A 19,803-nucleotide genomic window follows, 5' to 3' on the forward strand; every position below is an offset into this window, starting at 1 on the left:
TGAAGCGCCGCGACGGAACCCACAATTCAGTTCGGCAACGCATGACGTCACCCATTCAAAGTAAACGAGAAGCGTTGACGCCGACGCCCCGTGTGAATGCGGCGTCAGACGTACAAAATCATATTTTAGGATACCTAACATGTCTGTGATATTGGTTTATTTGTCTTGCCTCAAGCTATAATGCAAATCGATTTTTCAGATTTGCAGATTCATCTATGGTAGCTTGATATTATAATATTGACGATTGTTGGGAAACCGGTATCGTTCCCGTTCCTGATTAACCCTTAAAATACAATGTTAACCATTGCAAGTAAGCAGTCTTTTACTGTCAGGTCAGAATTAGGCCTAAACCTACCTAGCTCGTTTTCATTATACCAGCAATCTAGTGATATGAAACCAATCCCTAAATCAAACAATATAGAATCAATAAACAGTCAATAACCTTCTTAATAAGAGCATGCTCACCGTCCAGCTGAGTTCCTCGTCGAAGGTTAGTTGACTTTGGGCTTTGTAAGATGTAACAAAAAATGCTCTGTCTTATTCTTTATAGAACTGACTTTATAAGCTGAAGTAAAGAACTAAAAAACAATACTTTGTCTTTATAAAAAGAAAATTTATTTATACAAAAGATAAAATACTGGTTATACAATGACAAAAAAAATTGATTAGCAAAAATAACAAAAGGTTACAGATAATACTTCAGCTTAGCCATTCTCAAACAGACAATTCTGTATGAGTGGATCAATATACAGGTGGTTACCTTGTATGCAGTTCAAAAGCAATAGATGTAAAAACTAACTTGTTCTCGTCCGAGCAATTCAAGTTAAGATAATACAGCAGAGCAGTTAGAGCAAAATAATCATAGAAAAATAGTATTCACCTATGATGGTACATCAATCAAAAACCAAAAAGAATGCACACCGAGTAGTAATTTCTCCGTAGTATTTATACAGAATCAAAAGGTGATGAAGGCATCTGGTTTTTCCAAAGAGGAACTAAAGTTCATCACGAGTCTCTTGAGCATGACCATCACCTCTCGAAAGAGGAACTGAAGTCCACTTTAGTCTCTTGAAATTATAGCATGATCATGGCCCCTAGACAGACGATGCCATCTTCTGCAGTTTCTTCCATGCCTTGATATTCTTTCGACCTTTTCTCCCATCTTGTTTAGGATCTTGTCTTTTGTGTGTGTGTGTGTATGTATCTGGAAGTGTATTTGCAAGTTCACTAAGATTAATAAAACAATTTTCCCGAACACCCCCTCTTGGACTTAAAAAATCACTTTCACCACTCTCAGGGTATATTACATCCAATTTGTCCAGTTTAACATTAAAAACATAAACAGTCGGAAATACATAATCCAAACAACACTCATTAAATCGATACCTAGTTTCAGACTCCTTACAAAAGAAACCAATCACAAGGGTCCCAAACTGTGCCGACAAACTCCCCACTGTCTCCCGGTACCACTTTGGGCACACAGACATCCACCGGAATGAGTTCCTTTTCCTCGGGGCCCGATCCATTGTCATCAGCACTTGTGGAGATAACGCCAACTCGGCACCACTCTCCACTAAGCCTTCGTCCACCATTTTCGGCACCCAGTGGGTCCGAGACAGACGTAGAAAGCAGAGCTGTTGGATCGAGCACATAGACAAAGACAATTTGGCCGTTATTACGCGCCTGTCTCGTGCAGAACCCCGGAACCACCATCCCTCTCCACTCATAAGTCTGAATCCAAACACAGCAAGAACCCTTAGAGATTTTTTCCCTTGTCCCGATCAAAAGCTCAACCGCTTCGTTTAAGTCTACAATTATCCATTTCATGGCAAGGATAAATTCCATTGCCCGGCTATCCAAATAATGAGTGCTCTTTGGGTCAGTAAAATCCACTTTAGCCTTATAAAATGTTATAGATCGAATTTCCGCCATGTAATACCCCTTTGTAATCACACAATCTGTACAATAATATTTATACATAGAAATCTCTCTTTTAAAAACTTCTAATTTCAACGGGTAACAATACTTTTCACATTCATTGCATCTTCGTTCAATGCATGGGTTACTCTTTTTTGTATTTTGCTCTGCTCCTCCAGATGTCCGTTTGTCTATAGGTACCTATTATAACACAAAACCATAAAACAAAAATTGCCATAAATTATCTTATTCAATTATAATTGTCATAGGTCCCACAATAAAACAAAAACTAATGCCCAAAAATGACAACAAAAATAAAATCGAAAAAACCCCATTGATACCCACAATTATATCCTGTTTGCTTTCTGTTTTTATTTGGCCAGAATAAAAACAGAGAACAATTGTGCTGAACTTTACTTCAAACAGTAAAGCCAACATACCTCTAATATTTGATAAGAGAGAAACCCAAACAAAAATCAAGAGAAATAAAACAAAGTAATCCTCAGATCAACATTTGTCTCAATTTAGACCTGATTTCCAAAACTTTTTTATCAATCACGTCTTAATTATTGGCAACTCATTTATCCCCAAACAAGTAATATCGAAACTAAATTTAAATCATTTGTAGTTCCATAAAAGTAATGATGAAAACAAAATTTAAATCATTTGTAGTTCAATAAAAGTAATGATGAAAACAAAATTTAAATCATTCATTCATTTTACAAAATTATGCAATAATCAAAACAAAAGGTAATTTGTTTATCATTCTCAAAACAAAATACAACAAAGATGACTTTTAATCCTTAGTCATATCCTTAAACCATTTTAGGTTCTAACACATTAACAACACCAAAATTTACTCCTGTCCACAAACTTAAATAGTCTGCTGTAGTCGTTGACACCCACAAGAATGCAGAGCATAAATAATTTTGGCTCCTCTAAATGTCGAGAACTGGCGGCCATAAGTATCACTAAGAAATATAGTACCGCCAGTTTCACCACAAGAGGCCTAAGCATATCATTTCTCTGATAACTTAATGTGATCAGAAAAATATATGTCAAAATAGCAATAACTATTCCGACATATTTCAACCAAAAAATGTCGATGTAACATTTAGAAAAATTGTACACGAAAATTGCAACTGCAAAAATCATTACTGCAAAAATGCCTCGATGGCCGAAAATTTTTACATATCTAGCACTACGCAACAGCTGAGATACTAAGATTAAAACTAAAGAAAAATCATTTAGTACATTGTACATGCCTAGGCTCAAACACATCAAAAAAAATTGTTGTCGGTGATTATAGAAAAGCCCAGATAGCCAATAAATAATCAACCAAATGTTAATAATAATTATACTCACAATATCTCTGTTCGCGTTTGCTTGACAGGGCCAGACCGAACTAGTGTTTGAGCAATTTGAGTAAGCCATTTCGTTTTGTGAAATGTCTGCCGTTGCAATTCTGAAGTGATCAATCAGCATCCGAAGTCTGCCACCTCCATCTTACTAAAACAACCTGCTCTACTTTTAAGCGAGAGAGGACCCCTCAAAATTACATAACCTACAGTTCTTCCAAAATCTTCCACCCCCCCTCCAGTCTTAATCTGCAACGGTCATCGGCAAGAGGGCCTCTCGATCTTTAGCTGAATCATCTATTTTCGAAATTTGGCTGCAAACCACCCCCAACTTCGAAAATTTTATAATCAACATCACTAATACTATTATCACAAAGATGACAGCAAGACAGATTAAAGCTATCTGTATGTAGAACCATGAATCCTTTAATAAATCCCACACTGAGATAGCAAATTCTTTAACATTGTCAAACACCCACAAAATCGCTTTGGTCTGCAATTTCCAGTAAACTGTAAACAGATTCCCATTATTTGACCTTACTAATTGAGATGAAAAATCTGCAGCAAACAAAAAATGTGGGCCCATAGAAAATCCTTCCAGATAATCGTCTACTAAATCAAAAAATCCTCCCAATTCCTGCTGAGATTTTATCAGAGATGAAAAAGCACATTTCTTCAAGATTTGATTTTTTGCTATCAACATTAAAGGAGCCCCTGGCGTAATTAGGCTGATATCATCCCATCCTACTTCGCTTCCAAACTTTTCCTGTCCTATTTTTTCCAAATCTTTAAAGGTACAAAATACATGTTCCCCCTTATGTAACCAAGTTCGATTAGGGCTAAACACATCACCGGGAGTTTTAACGCTCCATTCGTCAAACATCCGCTTGTCGCAAGTCTGCTCGTGAGCTGGAAACCATAAATATTTAACAGACTCATCTCTCCTAAATTGGAACTTGCCAATTCCAAAATTCCAGATGCTTGACTTAATTTTATTTACATCCTTCAGATATTCACTAGGTCTTAAACTGTGCCTTGAAAACGGGCTTGTTCGTTTTATATCAAAATTAGGTGAAGCAATCAATACTTTATAGTCTATACCCGTGCTACCCCGATGTTCACTGGGTTTCAACATAGGCAAATAGTATTTGGTACTCCAGTACCCATGAGTCAACACTACCCTCTTTAGACCTCTAGACGAGCTATTACCTCTATAATTAATAGTTATGGGGAATATTTTTCCACTTTCATGTCCCTCAAATGATCTCCATGTGATAGTTCGGCTAGATATTTCATCCAAACCCATCGCTACAGGGAACACATCCCAAACTCGATACTGAAAGTTTGAAAGTCCGATCCATCTCAATGTTCCTTTATTAACCCCGTCGCTGTGATTACTCCATATACCATGGTTCGTATAGGTCACACGAAGTGGAGCTTCCATTGCCAAGCAATAAAGTACAATTGCTGACCGATATTGCTGATCGGAAATATTATGTAGAATATAACTCATTATCCCTGATGCATTCGCCAGTTCCATTGACAGTCCAGCTCGTGGTGCATAATCCAGAGTTAGCGGGTGAAGTCTACTTCCCCCTACCCCGTTTTTCCACAAAGTATCATTTATCGACCAGGTGGTGCGCTTAGATTCCGCTTTAACCATTTCATTGCTTTGGTCTTGAAAACTCATCCAATCATGCCACAGATGAATAACATCCCTGCCATATTTTTCCATTTTATCATTATCCCAATTTGAGCTGCTATCTAAATAACAAATCCAGGCCCTCGTTTTACCGTATTCAGATTTACAATGTATATCCAAATTATACCAAACCTGGTTTTCCGGTTTACCACTCAGAAACGTATTTTTTGTCAAATATGGGCAATCTTTACGATTTTCACACATCTTAAGTGGCATAACCATATTCTCACAAGTTACCCACTCCAACTCTTCATAGGCTGGTTTGGGTTTATTTTTAAACACGCCCAAAATTAGTACATGTGGCTTCAAACCTATCGGCCAATAATTTTTTTGTACTGGGTCGTCAAGGTCTGCGTTATTCCATGTGTTTTTAGTTATCCTAACTTTATCAGCAGATCTGGTACCTCGTTTTTTATTATTCGGGCGGCTATCCGCTATGTCCATAGTGACGGCTTTTTCAATGCCACTTTTGCCCATCCATGTTTCCCGAACTATATCAATGACCCGTTTTGTCAAACAATCCCATGTTTCCGTCTTTGATATGGCTAAAATAGGACTATTCCATATTTTATAAACATGTAAGCTAGACGTCAGATTGGTCACATCGGTGAGGTTGTACGCTAGACCCTTCAGTCTTACATGAGTTCGATTATGGGCTTTCAGACTATTCCATTGTAACCTGGTTCTGTTTTTTATTACCTTATTCCCATAAAGAATAGGCCCTTTTGTGGCACTAATACGTTTCGTACCATTGCAGTTCCAAAAGGATTTATCTATGTCCGCAATAAATCCTCTGAACATATCTCTTATCATTTTTGGCCCATATATCTCACCATTTAGAGTTACGTTTTGTCTATAGCAAATTTTACCAACGACTTTTTCTATTTCAGTACATGACGCCATGCCCATTATACTATTTCCATTTTCTACCGATAGGCCTAGGCAAATTATCACCAAGGCTAATATCAGCGATACTAACGCTGATAATATAAAACGACTCAAGGTCCTTCGTTCCATCTGTAATCTCTTCTGCTTTCTCCTCAGCTTCGCTCCATTCCTCCTCATCATGACACTGCAAAACACAAGAAGAGAAACATATAGACACAACAACCTAAACTCTCCCTAGCCGCTTCCTGAACCAATTAGTTACCTTATTCACCGGGCTGGTTTTAGTAATTATTAACCTTTCCACCTTGACCCCCTCTATGGATCTTCCAATCCCCATATAGTCTGACGTGGTCGTCAGTGAAACTTTCACTTGCCACACTACCCTTTGTTTTTCTGTCCCTAAACGGGCTTTCACCTTTTCAGACCCTGTAAACGTTTTCTGTCTACGTGCCTGGATCGTTAGGTCCGTTTCCCAGACATAGTGACTATATTCTCTTGGCACATAAATAGGGAAATCTTCTTCAAAAGACATTCCCTCTATTACCTCCGTAATTAGCTCATATAATGCCTTTTCCTGGTACTCACTTTCTTTCTTATAGGACACCAGAACATCAGAATCTGTTAACGACTCTTTAACCACAAGTTTCCACAGATTTAAGTCAGTGTCTCTGGACAAAGTTTCGTCCAACACTTCCCCTTTCCTAAAGGGGTCCGAATCTAATGGGATCTGCTCTCCACAAATGTACAGCCTATCCCATAAAAATGCCTTTTCTCTGTCAGAGATTAAGGCCAAGGGGTTCACTTCCCAATCCGTCATGATCTTATCATTCTGGAAACACCCCAGGCTGGCACCACTCTTCCTGGTTTGCCACACCCCTTTCTGGCTGGTCACCATCATCCAGCGTTTCTTCAGGAGCAACTCACATCTCCCACAACGTCTGAGCTGGCCTTCCTCGACCAATGTACACTTACATTCTTGGCCCCTAAGATTGTATCTTAATTTACAATCCACACAGTTTTTACAACCACAACTTCCTGTGGTTATTTCGTACTGCCAAACGATCCAATTCTGCGTTCTCTTCCTACACGCTCCACAGATTGTAATGTCTCCAATTGCACACGGCCCAATGTTCCTGTCACTACAGAACCATTTCGGCACACTTTCCACCTGCGTCTTCAGCCAGGTAGGGCTTTCCCTCAATTCCCGAGGGCCTGCCCAGAGGAGCTTGCAAACATCATGTCTGCCACAGATCACACAGTCAGTTGGCTTCCGTCTAACAGAGGAAGTTCCGTTACGACATTCCTCATGCCAAACCTTAACCAACAATGAATCACTAAAATCTTTAAACACCACCACAGCGCCCTCTGCTGGACACTTAACGTCCTGCTGAAAGGTCACTTTGTGTTTGTTCATTTTAGGTCTAATTTTTGCTCCCCACAAGATTTCTGATTGACCAAATTCCGTTTGCTTCAAGTCTAACAGTAGTATTTGAAGTTAATTCAACTACTTTATCTTCAGTGCCCGTTTTACTCCGAAAACGTCCCTGTTTTTGTTTAGACAATATATAAACAGATTGTCCTACCTGAAACGGATTTTTGCTTGTGTCAGTAGGTTCCGTAATTTGATTTGGCTTTGAAACCCTATAATTCAGAAAATGGATGCATTCTGGAATTAGCATGTCCCATTCTCCCAGATTTTGATTTTTAATAAACCAATTTTTACATCTCTTTACACAATTCTCAGCTATTCCATTCGAACTTGGCTGATATTTAACTGCTTTAATTAGTGTGATGCCCTGTTCTTTACAAAAGTGTTCCACTTCTAGGCCTGTTAAATTATGTGCATTATCACCACGAACGCGTTCTGGAGGACCTCTGTACTTTATCCAGTCCTTTAAACTATCCACAACCACTGAGCTTGTAGCCTGCTGACATGGATATATTTGTGCGAAATTGGTGCAATTGTCCACTATCACTAAGAAATAAACATTATTTCTCTTTGTTTTAGGACGCAACGGACCAGCGTAGTCCATACTTATTTCTATGTTTTCTTTATCAGTTTTGATTTTTCCAAAATCATGATAAACACTTGTCATAACTTTCCTACAGTCAGGACATTTAAGTTTAATCTTGTGATAGTTTGTCTTTAGGTTCTGAACATTCAGTCCCATCTGGTGACAATATTTCGCAAGATAGGTTGTTGAGGGATGTTTCAGCTTGTCATGGAGCTCTTGCAACAGAGTCCCTTCACTCGCTTTAGTGACTGCGCGCACACGAATATATTCATCTATTTCCTTGTTCCCTCTTGCAGCTTCCGTTTTTTGAACCGTGTGAGAGGACTGATGCAACACCCTCGGGTTGACAATTTTATAGTTAGTTTGAATATTTATCCATAATTCTTTCTGTGCTAAAGGTTTTCCTTTTGCATTATGGAAATCATTGTTCTGCCATGTTTCTAGGTTCTGAACAATCCCTAAATACACGTACTCACTATCAGTCACTAATATACAATCTTTGTGATTGTTATTTTTCATATGTGATATGGCCCTGTCCACAGCGGTAACCTCAGCTTCCTGCGCGCTTTTATGGTCTTCTAACCTACCTTTTTCTCTGTGGATAGTTTTACCGTTCAATTTGACCAAAAATCCCCACCAAACTTGTCCTTTTTCTGAACTCCCATCAGTAAAATAACACAGTTGTTTTGGATTTATTATGGTCCGTTTTTCCTTTTTTGGAGTTTTTTCATTACGAAACTCTATCTGATTATCAAAGAGCAATTTTTTCCATCTTGCCCAGGTAAAGACGTGTATCATCTTTTGTTCATTGACCAGATTTTTGGCTTCTCTTACCAATAAATCAATACCTTCGCCTTTAGCCATTACAATTATTATTTTATCTGCAGCTAATGATTTAATAGTGAGCAGATTTCTTGCTATTGTGGCCAGGATATCCACTGATGACATATTTTCATGCTTTTTCTGGTTCGCCGGTTTTTCGTGGGAGATGAACATTACTGGTGATTTCATATTACCTTCGTTATATAAAATAACTTCCATTTCCTCAGGAGTGTTTGTAACTTTAACCACCAGGTTTTTGTCATGATCTCTTCTGATAATCCTCCCTGAGTTTAAAGCCATTTCTATGAGTTCCCGTTTAATTTTTTCCAAGTTTTCATCCCAGTTAAAACTGTCGCCAGCAGTTGCTTTATATAATATTTTAGCTTTAGCACTATATCCTGGAATTAAATCTCGTATAAAATTCAATCTACCCAATAGACTCTGCAACTGTTTTAAGCTTTTTATCTCTGAATCTTTTAACTCTGTCAGCTTCTCTTGGGTTGATTGTGCAATTCCTCTTTCAGTTCCTGAAATCTCGAACCCTAGGAAGTTGACTCTTGATTTTCCTAATTCTAGTTTTCTCAGGTTCAATAGAAACCCAGCGTCCACCAATCTTCTTATAGTCTCTGACAAGACTGTCATGTGCTCTTCCACTGTTTCGGTGGCAATTAACACATCGTCAATGTACACGGTGATTGGTAAACCCTCCAGGATTTCTAATATTATTGCCTGAAACACATTTGGAGAGTTGCAGAACCCTTGTGGTAATCGATTATAGACTAGCTGTTTTCCTTCAAAAGTGAAGGCCGTACGAGGTCGGCTTTCTTTTGCTAGAGGAACTGACCAGAACCCATTAGCCAGGTCGATTTTTGACAGTATCTTCCCGTTTTTCAGATTATTTGTTGCATCTTTTGCATTAATAAGATATCTAGTATCAGGTACTGTTACTTTATTTAATGCTTTAAAATTGTTTACAAGACGGAACGTCCCGTCCCCCTTTTTCACGGCCTGGAGGGGGCTATTGGTCGGACAATTTTCCTGTATGCTAATTACCTTCTTACTAATTAGTTCCCCTATGGTTTGCCTTATTTCTTCATAAGCTGCTTTGTTCAGAGGGTATTGTCTTTGTGGCGCAGGGATTCCCCCCATTATAGTATATTCATATTTATCCGATAATTTTCCACAATCATTTTTACTCTTTGCGCAGTTATTTTTATATTTCTCGAGTAATGTTCTCAACTCGTTTTTTGGTAATAGAGTCTCGTTTACAACCCTATTTATTTCTTGCCCCAGGTCGACCGTTTTAAGCCAGTTAACTTGTTTAACTTTATCTTGGACTTTCTCCCTCATTTCCTTAATCAAAACAGCATCTTTCAGACACATTAAATTGGAGCTATCTACAAGGCAGTGTATTCCTTCCCAGAGATATCTATCTCTTAACACAGGCTTCATTTCATCACTAAAACCATATACCCTATATTTCCCTTTTAGTTTAATGGCCTCTGCAGGCAATTGTTTTATTGTCGTAACTTCTGCTCCTGTATCCAAAAGGAACCGAACCCCTTTATAAGTGATATAGAGGTCTTTATCTACTGTTTCTTCTACTAAATCCGAGGCTATGGCCGCTTTTCCCGGGGTTTTTTCATCCTATTGCTTATTCTCTCTCTCCGTCTTATTAGATTTGACTTTTTTAGGTTCTGTCTTCTTATTTTTCTTTTTGTCCATGTGGGCCTTTTTCTGCTCATCAGACATCTTAGCCCATTTTTCTGGTTCAATATAATTATTTGTTCCACCCGTATTTTTCAGCTGCGCGGGTCTAACCTGAGGTTTAGATTTTTGATAGTTTGATGCATTAGGCCGCTTTCCACTAGGTCTGGATTTCTGTCTGTCATTTGACCCGACTTTTTCTTTCTGAAAACTAGATTTTTGCTTGCCCCTAGCTTTCTCTGTGGGCCTATTCCTTTCCAGTCCTGAACTGTCCTTCATTCTTTGTCTTCTAATCGTTTCTCGATCATATCTTGCTGCAAATTTAGATAATTCGGACCAGTCAGTTTCTGCCCCCCAACTTGCAATCTCTCTGCAGCCTGGCAGTTCTGCTGCTATCTTTTTTAATCTGGCTAACATTTTTGTTTCAGTCCACCCTTCTCTAGCTTTTTCAGAGAGATAAGGCCACAATCCTGTTGTTTTTACAATCTCTACCTCTTTTCTAAATTCAGCTTCCTTATCAATTCCAATTACCTGTGAACTGTGGTCTTTTAAGGTTTCCAATCTTAAGGATAACCCAGTGTGGTATTTAATCATTTGTTCAATTAGGCCTTTTGTGACATTCAGCGTTTCCCCCAATTCAGCTACCATATTGGCTTTAATCATTAAATTATTTTGTGAACCGGGGAATCTCATATTCTGTAATAGCTGAATTGAAGTAATGCTATCTGTCTTTGCCTGTCTTTTTGGACCACGTCTTGGTGGAGGCCTAACTTCCTCATCTGACTCTGAATTTCGTCTTCCCTTTTCTTGCCTAGAGATCGCGGCCATAAGGGACAGATCTATTTGTGCCTTAGGAGGAAGTAACCTTTTCTTGCTGCTCTCCCCCTCTCTGTCGGAAGTTGAGTAATCAGATTCAGACAGAGGCTCGGATGATTCATCTTCATCCTCCACCTTCTTTTCATATCTTTCTCTTCTGTAGTCTTTTTCACTACTCTCCCTAATAAGCTTTCCAGCTTTATCAGGTTTTAATTGTTTTCTTGGAGCTCTGCCCTTATGGGGCGGTAGCTCCTGGTGGGTGTATTCTCTCAATTTCCAAATTTCGTTGTTAGTCGGTTCTTGTCTGTCGTTTCTTTTTTCGTCTAACAGCATGTAACACAACGATTTCTGCATACAATCTAATTGTTCTGCTAACATATCTATTTTAGCTTTTGAACTGGTACCGGGCATATCTAAAATTTCATCCGCGGTAGGACCGCACGCTAATTTTAGTATTTTTTGTCCTGGTCCCTTTATATTTGCTAGATGCGAATCTCCTGTTTTAAGAACAAGACCGGGGCAGGTTAAGAACGTTCTTCCTCCCAAAGTGTCGTGTTCTCTTTGATGAGAGCTACTTCGCCTCTCACGAGATTGGCTTCTAGATTTTTTGTAATTAATTTTCTTTCTACGAGGTATTTCCTCATCTTCAGTATATTCTGAACTTGAACTTCTATCGGATTTTTCTTCTACCCTTATACTATAGTTATCTTTATTTTTCCGTTCAGTCGATGTCTGATACGGCCTAAACGCATTTTTTCCTATTTCCCATGATCCTTCCCCAGTTATCAGGGGACTGAATCCGGTAACGAAGGCATTGTGTTTAGGAATTGTTCCTGTCTCCATTGATGCCATTCTAACCTCTTTGTCGAAATGGCCATAGTCACTTCCTGCCGCTCCCTCCCTGTCAGTGTATTCTGAAGGGGTGGGGGAGTCGGCCTGAACCAATGCTTCTGTATTGGGAACACCATTTTTAATTACTCGTATAGTAACCCCTTTAACAATTGGAACTGTAGTATCACTGCAACCAATATCTACAGTGACTTTTTTACTTCTACTTGACGCCCCAACGTTTTTAACTAGTTTCCTTAAGCTTCCTACGTTAGCGGTGTACAAAGTATCTCCAATGGTTAATATTTCCTCATTTCCTTCAAGGCCTGCATCTTTTAGCCGTTCAGATAATTCATCTTGTGAGAGCAAATTGATATTAGCTATCTTATCCATAACTGTGTATCTGTTCCTCTGAAAGTTACTTTTGGTAAAAATCCTTTAACACTTGAGGTTCTAGTATTGGGTACTCTCTGGTCCCACAGCGCTGTCCTCCAGATTATTACCGGTTTAACAATAGAAATATTCTCCTCAGGCGTCCCTGAGATATATTTCTAAATGTTAAATGAGGAAGTTACTTTCCTAGTAAGTTCCCCCCTGTGCATATGAGACTCTGTTAGAGCATTTGAATCGAAACGCTTTATTGATTCTTTTTTTTTTTGTATTGTTCAATCGGATTCAATTAGGTTGGGCAATTTAAATTGCTACCATCCCGGACGAGCCCCCATGTTGGGAAACCGGTATCGTTCCCGTTCCTGATTAACCCTTAAAATACAATGTTAACCATTGCAAGTAAGCAGTCTTTTACTGTCAGGTCAGAATTAGGCCTAAACCTACCTAGCTCGTTTTCATTATACCAGCAATCTAGTGATATGAAACCAATCCCTAAATCAAACAATATAGAATCAATAAACAGTCAATAACCTTCTTAATAAGAGCATGCTCACCGTCCAGCTGAGTTCCTCGTCGAAGGTTAGTTGACTTTGGGCTTTGTAAGATGTAACAAAAAATGCTCTGTCTTATTCTTTATAGAACTGACTTTATAAGCTGAAGTAAAGAACTAAAAAACAATACTTTGTCTTTATAAAAAGAAAATTTATTTATACAAAAGATAAAATACTGGTTATACAATGACAAAAAAAATTGATTAGCAAAAATAACAAAAGGTTACAGATAATACTTCAGCTTAGCCATTCTCAAACAGACAATTCTGTATGAGTGGATCAATATACAGGTGGTTACCTTGTATGCAGTTCAAAAGCAATAGATGTAAAAACTAACTTGTTCTCGTCCGAGCAATTCAAGTTAAGATAATACAGCAGAGCAGTTAGAGCAAAATAATCATAGAAAAATAGTATTCACCTATGATGGTACATCAATCAAAAACCAAAAAGAATGCACACCGAGTAGTAATTTCTCCGTAGTATTTATACAGAATCAAAAGGTGATGAAGGCATCTGGTTTTTCCAAAGAGGAACTAAAGTTCATCACGAGTCTCTTGAGCATGACCATCACCTCTCGAAAGAGGAACTGAAGTCCACTTTAGTCTCTTGAAATTATAGCATGATCATGGCCCCTAGACAGACGATGCCATCTTCTGCAGTTTCTTCCATGCCTTGATATTCTTTCGACCTTTTCTCCCATCTTGTTTAGGATCTTGTCTTTTGTGTGTGTGTGTGTATGTATCTGGAAGTGTATTTGCAAGTTCACTAAGATTAATAAAACAATTTTCCCGAACACGATATATGGTTATTACCTACCACTCAAACATTGAATTGAAGTATCATATAGATTCTGTAAAACGGGAACCAATAGACTAGGCTACTATAATGACGCTGGCTTATAAACGTGAGCATCGCGATCATTTGGCGTTTGAAAAAAAATAAAACCCATGAAATTATATTCATATGACATGCTGAAACATATGCCACTGTAACGTTACCTGGGATGAAGACATTTCACACGCGACGCAAGCAGAACACCTGCATGTGAAGTGAACTCCATAGACAGGTGAACTCCTCCTGCAGTGTTCAGGGCTATCATGGTTGTCATGTCAATAAATGCACGTGCGATGCATCCCCTGATGTAGAATGACAGTTTACGACAGTAGTAGAGGACAATACTGTTTCCCAACTGTAGGGGGACCCCGAGAGCAAAACCTACCTAGTGCTGCTTTAAGTGGTTAAAGGGATAGTTTCAAAAATGAAAATGAACCCATGATTTACTCACTCTCAAGCCGTGTATATGACTTTCTTTTCTCAGACGAATACAATCGGAGTTATATTAAAAAAAAATTCCCCATGGCTCTTCCAAGCTTTATAATGGCAGTGAATGGTCCATGAAAGTGCATTTATTCATCATAAAAGTGGTCCACACGTCTCCAGGGGGTTAATAAATGCCTTCTGAAGTAAATCAATAGGTTGGTATAAAAAAAAATTTTCTCCATATTTAAAACTTTACAAACTGTAATCTCTAAGTTTTGCTAATTGTGGTATGCGCGTTCACAAGAGACTGACGTTCCAGCGTATGGCGTAGGACGCAGACGTAGTGTCATTTCTGGTGATTAACGCGGAAGCGCAGAGGATAGAGCAAAACAAAACTTGGTTTTCGCGAGAACTAGCATATTCTCACCGGAGCATCCTACACTGAAAAAAATTATTATGGCCCGATTAAGTTAAGCATAATTAATTTGTGCTCGTTTAAATAATTTAAATTTAGTTTTTTTATTTTAATAAAAAAAAAATATATTGGTTTTATGGGTTTTTGTTTAAATTGAGATAAAATAAATTGATTGCGACCACTTACGATAAAAATATTTAGTAAATTCAACAAATAATTTTTTTCAGTGTACATCATGTGCTGGATATCATGTATTGTCAACACTGTTCTTTGATTTATCAGTAAAATAGCTTAGAAACTGAAAAGTTCTAGCAAATAAGCTTATTTCTTGATAACTAAAACCCACAGCTTCACTATTAGTAGCGAGACGCTGCCTGGTAGAACTAATTTGCTCTCTCACTAATGCATTCATATAAATGTAGTAATTTTTACTGTGCTACTTTATCTGTATCTGATTCAAAACGAGCAGAAATCTGTGAGAAATATAATGACCCAAAGACAAAAGAATTGATAAACAAAAGATGTTATGTAGGAGCAATAACCTTTTGGGCAGAGCTGTGTCATATACCATAGCTGTGCAAAAAACAACAACAACCAAAACCAAAAAACCTCAGCTCGAGGTTCAGGCTTATTTGTTCATTAATGACGTCATCAGCGACTAGTTAACGCCGACTTGACTTTCATCACATAAACGTCGACTTAGTAGTAGTAGTTGAACCCCTAGTACACAAAAAGACAAATTAACAATTTATTTTGATGGTCCCTTTTGAACATTCTGTTGAGTAACTTTGCATGTGTCAACTACCTGTCATTGGAGTATTGGTAGACTGTTGGCCTCTTCTAACTCTTTATTGTGATGGTCAGCGTTCAAGAACGATCTCAACTGCTAACTAACAGATATAGGCCTACAATTAAAATTATATCAGATTTGTCTAGTTTTAAAGGGGTGGTAAAACACGATTTCACTTTTCTAACTTTAGCTAGTGTGTAATGTTGCTGTTTGAGCATAAACAACATCTGCAAAGTTACAATGTTCAAAGTTTAAAGCAAAGGGAGATATTTGCTTTTAAAGAAATCAATTTCTAAGGACTACAGCAAACGGCAGTAGGGATTACAGACATTCCTCCAAAGGTTGTTGACATCAGCAGTCCCAATATTTACATAAACCCCTCCTCCGAGAATATTAAATAAGGAGGGGAGAGGCCATTTTGTATTGCTGTGGGGAAGAGTTGTTGTGGTATAGTTAGTAGACTGGAATGTTGTTGTCGCAATGCCGACGAAACGCTGTTATTTTTATCCGGATTGCAGGTCCACTTTGTTCAGCCTTCCGAGGGACAGGGGAGTTAGGGATTGGTCCCTCATAATTATTACCCAAATCTCGCTCTCTGTGCTGCACATTTCACGGAGGAAAGCTTCCACAATTTTCGCGAGTTCAATGCAGGATTCGCACAACTGCTTGTCCTGAAAGATGGATTTAAAAACAGAAGCTGTTTATGGGCCACAACCTGTAAGTATGATTTATTTTTCGTCGATGTGTTTTCCTGTAATAGTTCGTATTGTTAATTGTACGTTGTAGCAAGGAAGTAAACAAATGACAACGCTGTTTGGCTCTGCAAACCAGTTTGTTAAATGCTCATTCATACTTAATGTTATCCGACAAACACCTAACGTTACAAACTTTTTTAAAATCTCAACAGCGAACTTGGCATTAGTGTAAATTATTCTTTGATTAGAGCTTTTATGTATTATTTATCTACATGCTTGTTTATCTACGGGCATGCTAAACATGGTTCTGTTTTTGATTTGGCTACTATAGTAAAGCCAATGTTTAGTGTTCGTTTTGGGTTAATAGTTCTTGCGACAGATATTTGGCTATAATCGTTCTAAAAATACAAAAGTAACGGTGCCATTCAGTAGCGATCACTATAGATCCGCAGTCTCTACTCTTGAGGACTGAACAGGTTCTGCTCGATCATCTTCACTAAAATTGTCTGGGTCCGATTCGGGCTCATATTGGTATGGTTTTATTGACGCCATTGTTTCTAATACTACCAAAGCACAGTCTACCGGCAAAGGTAAGGGGCGTTGTTGTAAAGGCTCCTTTAAGAGAGGGCTTTTATTTTGACATCATATCTCACTTTCGGGCTGAGGAGTCTGGTGCGATAATCTGCCGTTGCCTGCTGAACTTAAATGGTCCGCTAGCCGTCGCTGAAAGGACATTTATTCCTGTTAAATTGTATTTGCTGCAGCAGTTCCCAAGGTGTTAGTCATTGACCTACAAGTAAGCCTGTTTGCCTTATTTTGGTGTTTATTGAGATCGGTACTGAGTTATTTATAACTTTGTCACTCTGACATGTCTAAACATGCCCTCAGCCGATGTTTCTGTTAGATTAGCTGAATAATGCTGTTCCATATGTGATTATTTCTTCTTTATTGAGATGTATATCACTGCCTTTGTTGATATAATACCTTTGTTATGTGATTTTGGTTATTTTGAGCTGTTTATATCAGACGAACGATTACACTCGGATGTGCCGCGATATCCATATATGGAGTGTGTATCATGTTAAATGACCGTGTACAGCTTAATGCACCATGTGATGCCTTCATTTCCTTCTTTGGATTGTATATTTGTATATTTCATGGTTTATTATATATATGCCAAGCTAGAAAGTTATTCATTATTCTTTATTGTATTTTTTGTTTCAGACTAATGCCTCTACTGCCTGTAATAGATACCTCTGCAGCTTATCCTTTATAAATACACCACCTAAAAAACTATTTACCTGTCTCCTCATCCTTATACAACTGTGCTCTGACCGGCACCCAGAGGGGTTCACTCATCTAATAACTAACCAGATCCTGTCAGTTAAAAGTACATAACAAATGGTCCTTCGAGCCGGATGAGTGTTCCTTTCTGATATGATGGACTCTGATGAGGAGATTGTTGGCGGAGCCCGTCCTAAGCGCCTTACTCGTTGTCCAGCCTACCTCGAGCAGTATGAGGTGCAGTTTCCCTGGTCCAGACCTGTCTCAGAGCCTGATGTTTTCCGCACCATGGAGACGCCTGTCCCAGCCTGGTCCCGGTCCCTTCAGCCATGTGTTACACCCCCTAGTGGTGACCATGTCCGTCCTGATGGCTCGCGGATCCTGTCATCCAGACGTCAGCTTACTCAGCCTGCTGTGTGCCCTCAGCCAGTCCCTTCCTCGCCTTCGACGGCTGATTCAGTGGCTTCGGCCCACCTCAGCGAGCTACAGCACCTGCGCCACGAGCGTGCAGCCTTCCAAGCAGATCTGAGAGAGTTGAGATCAGTTCATGCAGAAGTTCGAGAGTTAGTCATAGCAGCGCAGTCCCTTCGAGCAGACATTAGCCAAGCCAGAGGCCAACCTCTTTCGCCACTGCAGCCCTCAGTGTTGCGGTTGTCTAATCCTCCAGTCAAGCCCTGTGTGTCCACTCCTATAGTCGATAGTGGTCCTTTCCCTGATCTTCCTCCGCCGCCTTGGCCTGAGCCTGACGCAGCCTTAGCGAGACAGTTAGGTGACCTTGAGTTGTCCGGTGCAGCTACTTCCTATCGGCCTGTGGTACCAGAGTCTCAGCAGTATCCCTTTGTGCTCCCTACCACTCGGTCGCGTCCTTCTTGGCCTGGTGTTCCGGAGGCTGGTGAGTTCCCTCCTCCTCCTACTCCTCAGGACCTTAGAGAGTTGCTTACACCTAGTGCCATGCCTTTGCCTGTTCGCCACCAGTTAGCACCTGCCTATCCTAGTCTCCCAGCTTTCCCTCGTCAGGCAGAGCCTAGGGTGCGCCCTGTAGTCCGTTCCTCTGAGTTTGTGTATCGTGGTCCCCCTCCTACGATCCCTAAGTTTACTCATCCAGACCCTAGTGAGTTTGCTCGCCTTCGCATAGCTCTGGAGAACCTGCTCCCCCCAGATGGCACGGAGCTGTTTAAGTACCAGATCTTAGTAGATCACCTTAAGCTCGAGGAAGCTAAGATGATAGCTGATGCTAACTTGAATTCCCCTACCCCTTTCACGGACACTATGTCAGCACTTTGTGAAAAGTACGGCCAGCCACATCAGTTAGCCTTGAGGAGGATAGCTAGTGTCCTTGATAGTCCTGACGTTAGACGAGGTGACATCCCAGCCTTCCAGAGATTTGCTCTCCAAGTCCAATCCTTAGTCGGCCTGTTGAGAACTTTAGGACATGATGGTGAGTTGGAGTTGAGTTGTGGTTCCCACGTCGCACGCCTCCTGAGCAAGCTTCCCCCGGAGCAGAGAGCAGAGTTTCGTCGCCATATGTTTCGCCAACCTGGGTCTTCCCCTAACCTAGTCGACCTCTCTAACTGGCTTCGTTACGAGACCTGGTGTCATAGCTATGATACAGAGTTAATGTCTAAGAGCTCACATGCTGGCAAGAGGTCTGTTGCTATTCTGCATGGAGTTGGAACATCCTCAGTCCCATCCTCATCCTCGTCCCCTTCAACAGTTGAGTCTTCCATGCCTCGTAAAGGTTCAGTACAGCCAGCCAAGCCTGCTAGAACGAAGCGCTATTGTCCATTCTGTGGATCGCCTGAGCATTACCTGAGTCAGTGTGCTTCCTTCACACAGCTTACCACTGATCAAGTTAAGACCTGGATCCGTAGTCACGATCGCTGTTGGCGTTGTGCCAGATCACACCATGCTGCCCGATGCGATCTGAAGAAACCCTGTAGTCTTTGCCGTGGCTTACATCTTCGCTCCCTTCACGATGTGAATGTCGGTCCTTCCGCTACAGAGGATTCCACTACTATGGAGAAGAGTTGCCTTACGAGTTTCTCCTCGGATAGGTTCTTCTGCGATAAGCCTTCCATCAGTGGCCGTGTCATGCTTAAGGTGGTTCCAGTGCATCTGCATTTTGAAGATCGTACCTTGGATACCTTTGCCCTCCTGGATGACGGATCGGAGCGAACGATCCTACTCTCCACTGCCGCTGAAGCCCTGGGCATTCAGGGTGTTCCGGAAGACCTTCCGTTACGGACCGTCAGAGACGATGTTCAGGTCATTCGAGGCCGTTCCATATCCTTTCAGATATCTCCCGTCTCCCGACCACAGATCAGTTATCAGATCAGTCATGCCTTTACAGCTGATCGCCTTAACT

The 19,803-nt window shown here is 40.0% G+C and overlaps 1 protein-coding gene across 1 annotated transcript; it reads right to left on the reverse strand.

Annotated features, from left to right (window-relative positions):
- Window positions 1-5,800: 5,800 nt before the first annotated feature.
- On the reverse strand, window positions 5,801-13,451 carry LOC307139932 (uncharacterized protein). The gene is made up of 2 exons (XM_079839109.1): window positions 12,998-13,451; window positions 5,801-7,506 (listed from the first exon to the last, which is right to left on the reverse strand). Exon 2 carries the CDS (start codon window positions 7,277-7,279, stop codon window positions 6,089-6,091), a length of 1,191 nt encoding a protein of 396 aa, XP_079695235.1. The 5' UTR covers window positions 7,280-7,506; window positions 12,998-13,451; the 3' UTR covers window positions 5,801-6,088.
- Window positions 13,452-19,803: the final 6,352 nt, after the last annotated feature.

Source organism: Gobio gobio (genome assembly GCF_949357685.1).
Source record: "Gobio gobio genome assembly, chromosome: 16".
Classification (NCBI taxonomy): Eukaryota; Metazoa; Chordata; class Actinopteri; order Cypriniformes; family Gobionidae; genus Gobio; species Gobio gobio.

Bases quoted from the DNA above. Each gene is read 5' to 3' on its own strand.
- LOC307139932 (XM_079839109.1), bottom strand. From the start codon at position 7,279: ATGAACAAACACAAAGTGACCTTTCAGCAGGACGTTAAGTGTCCAGCA.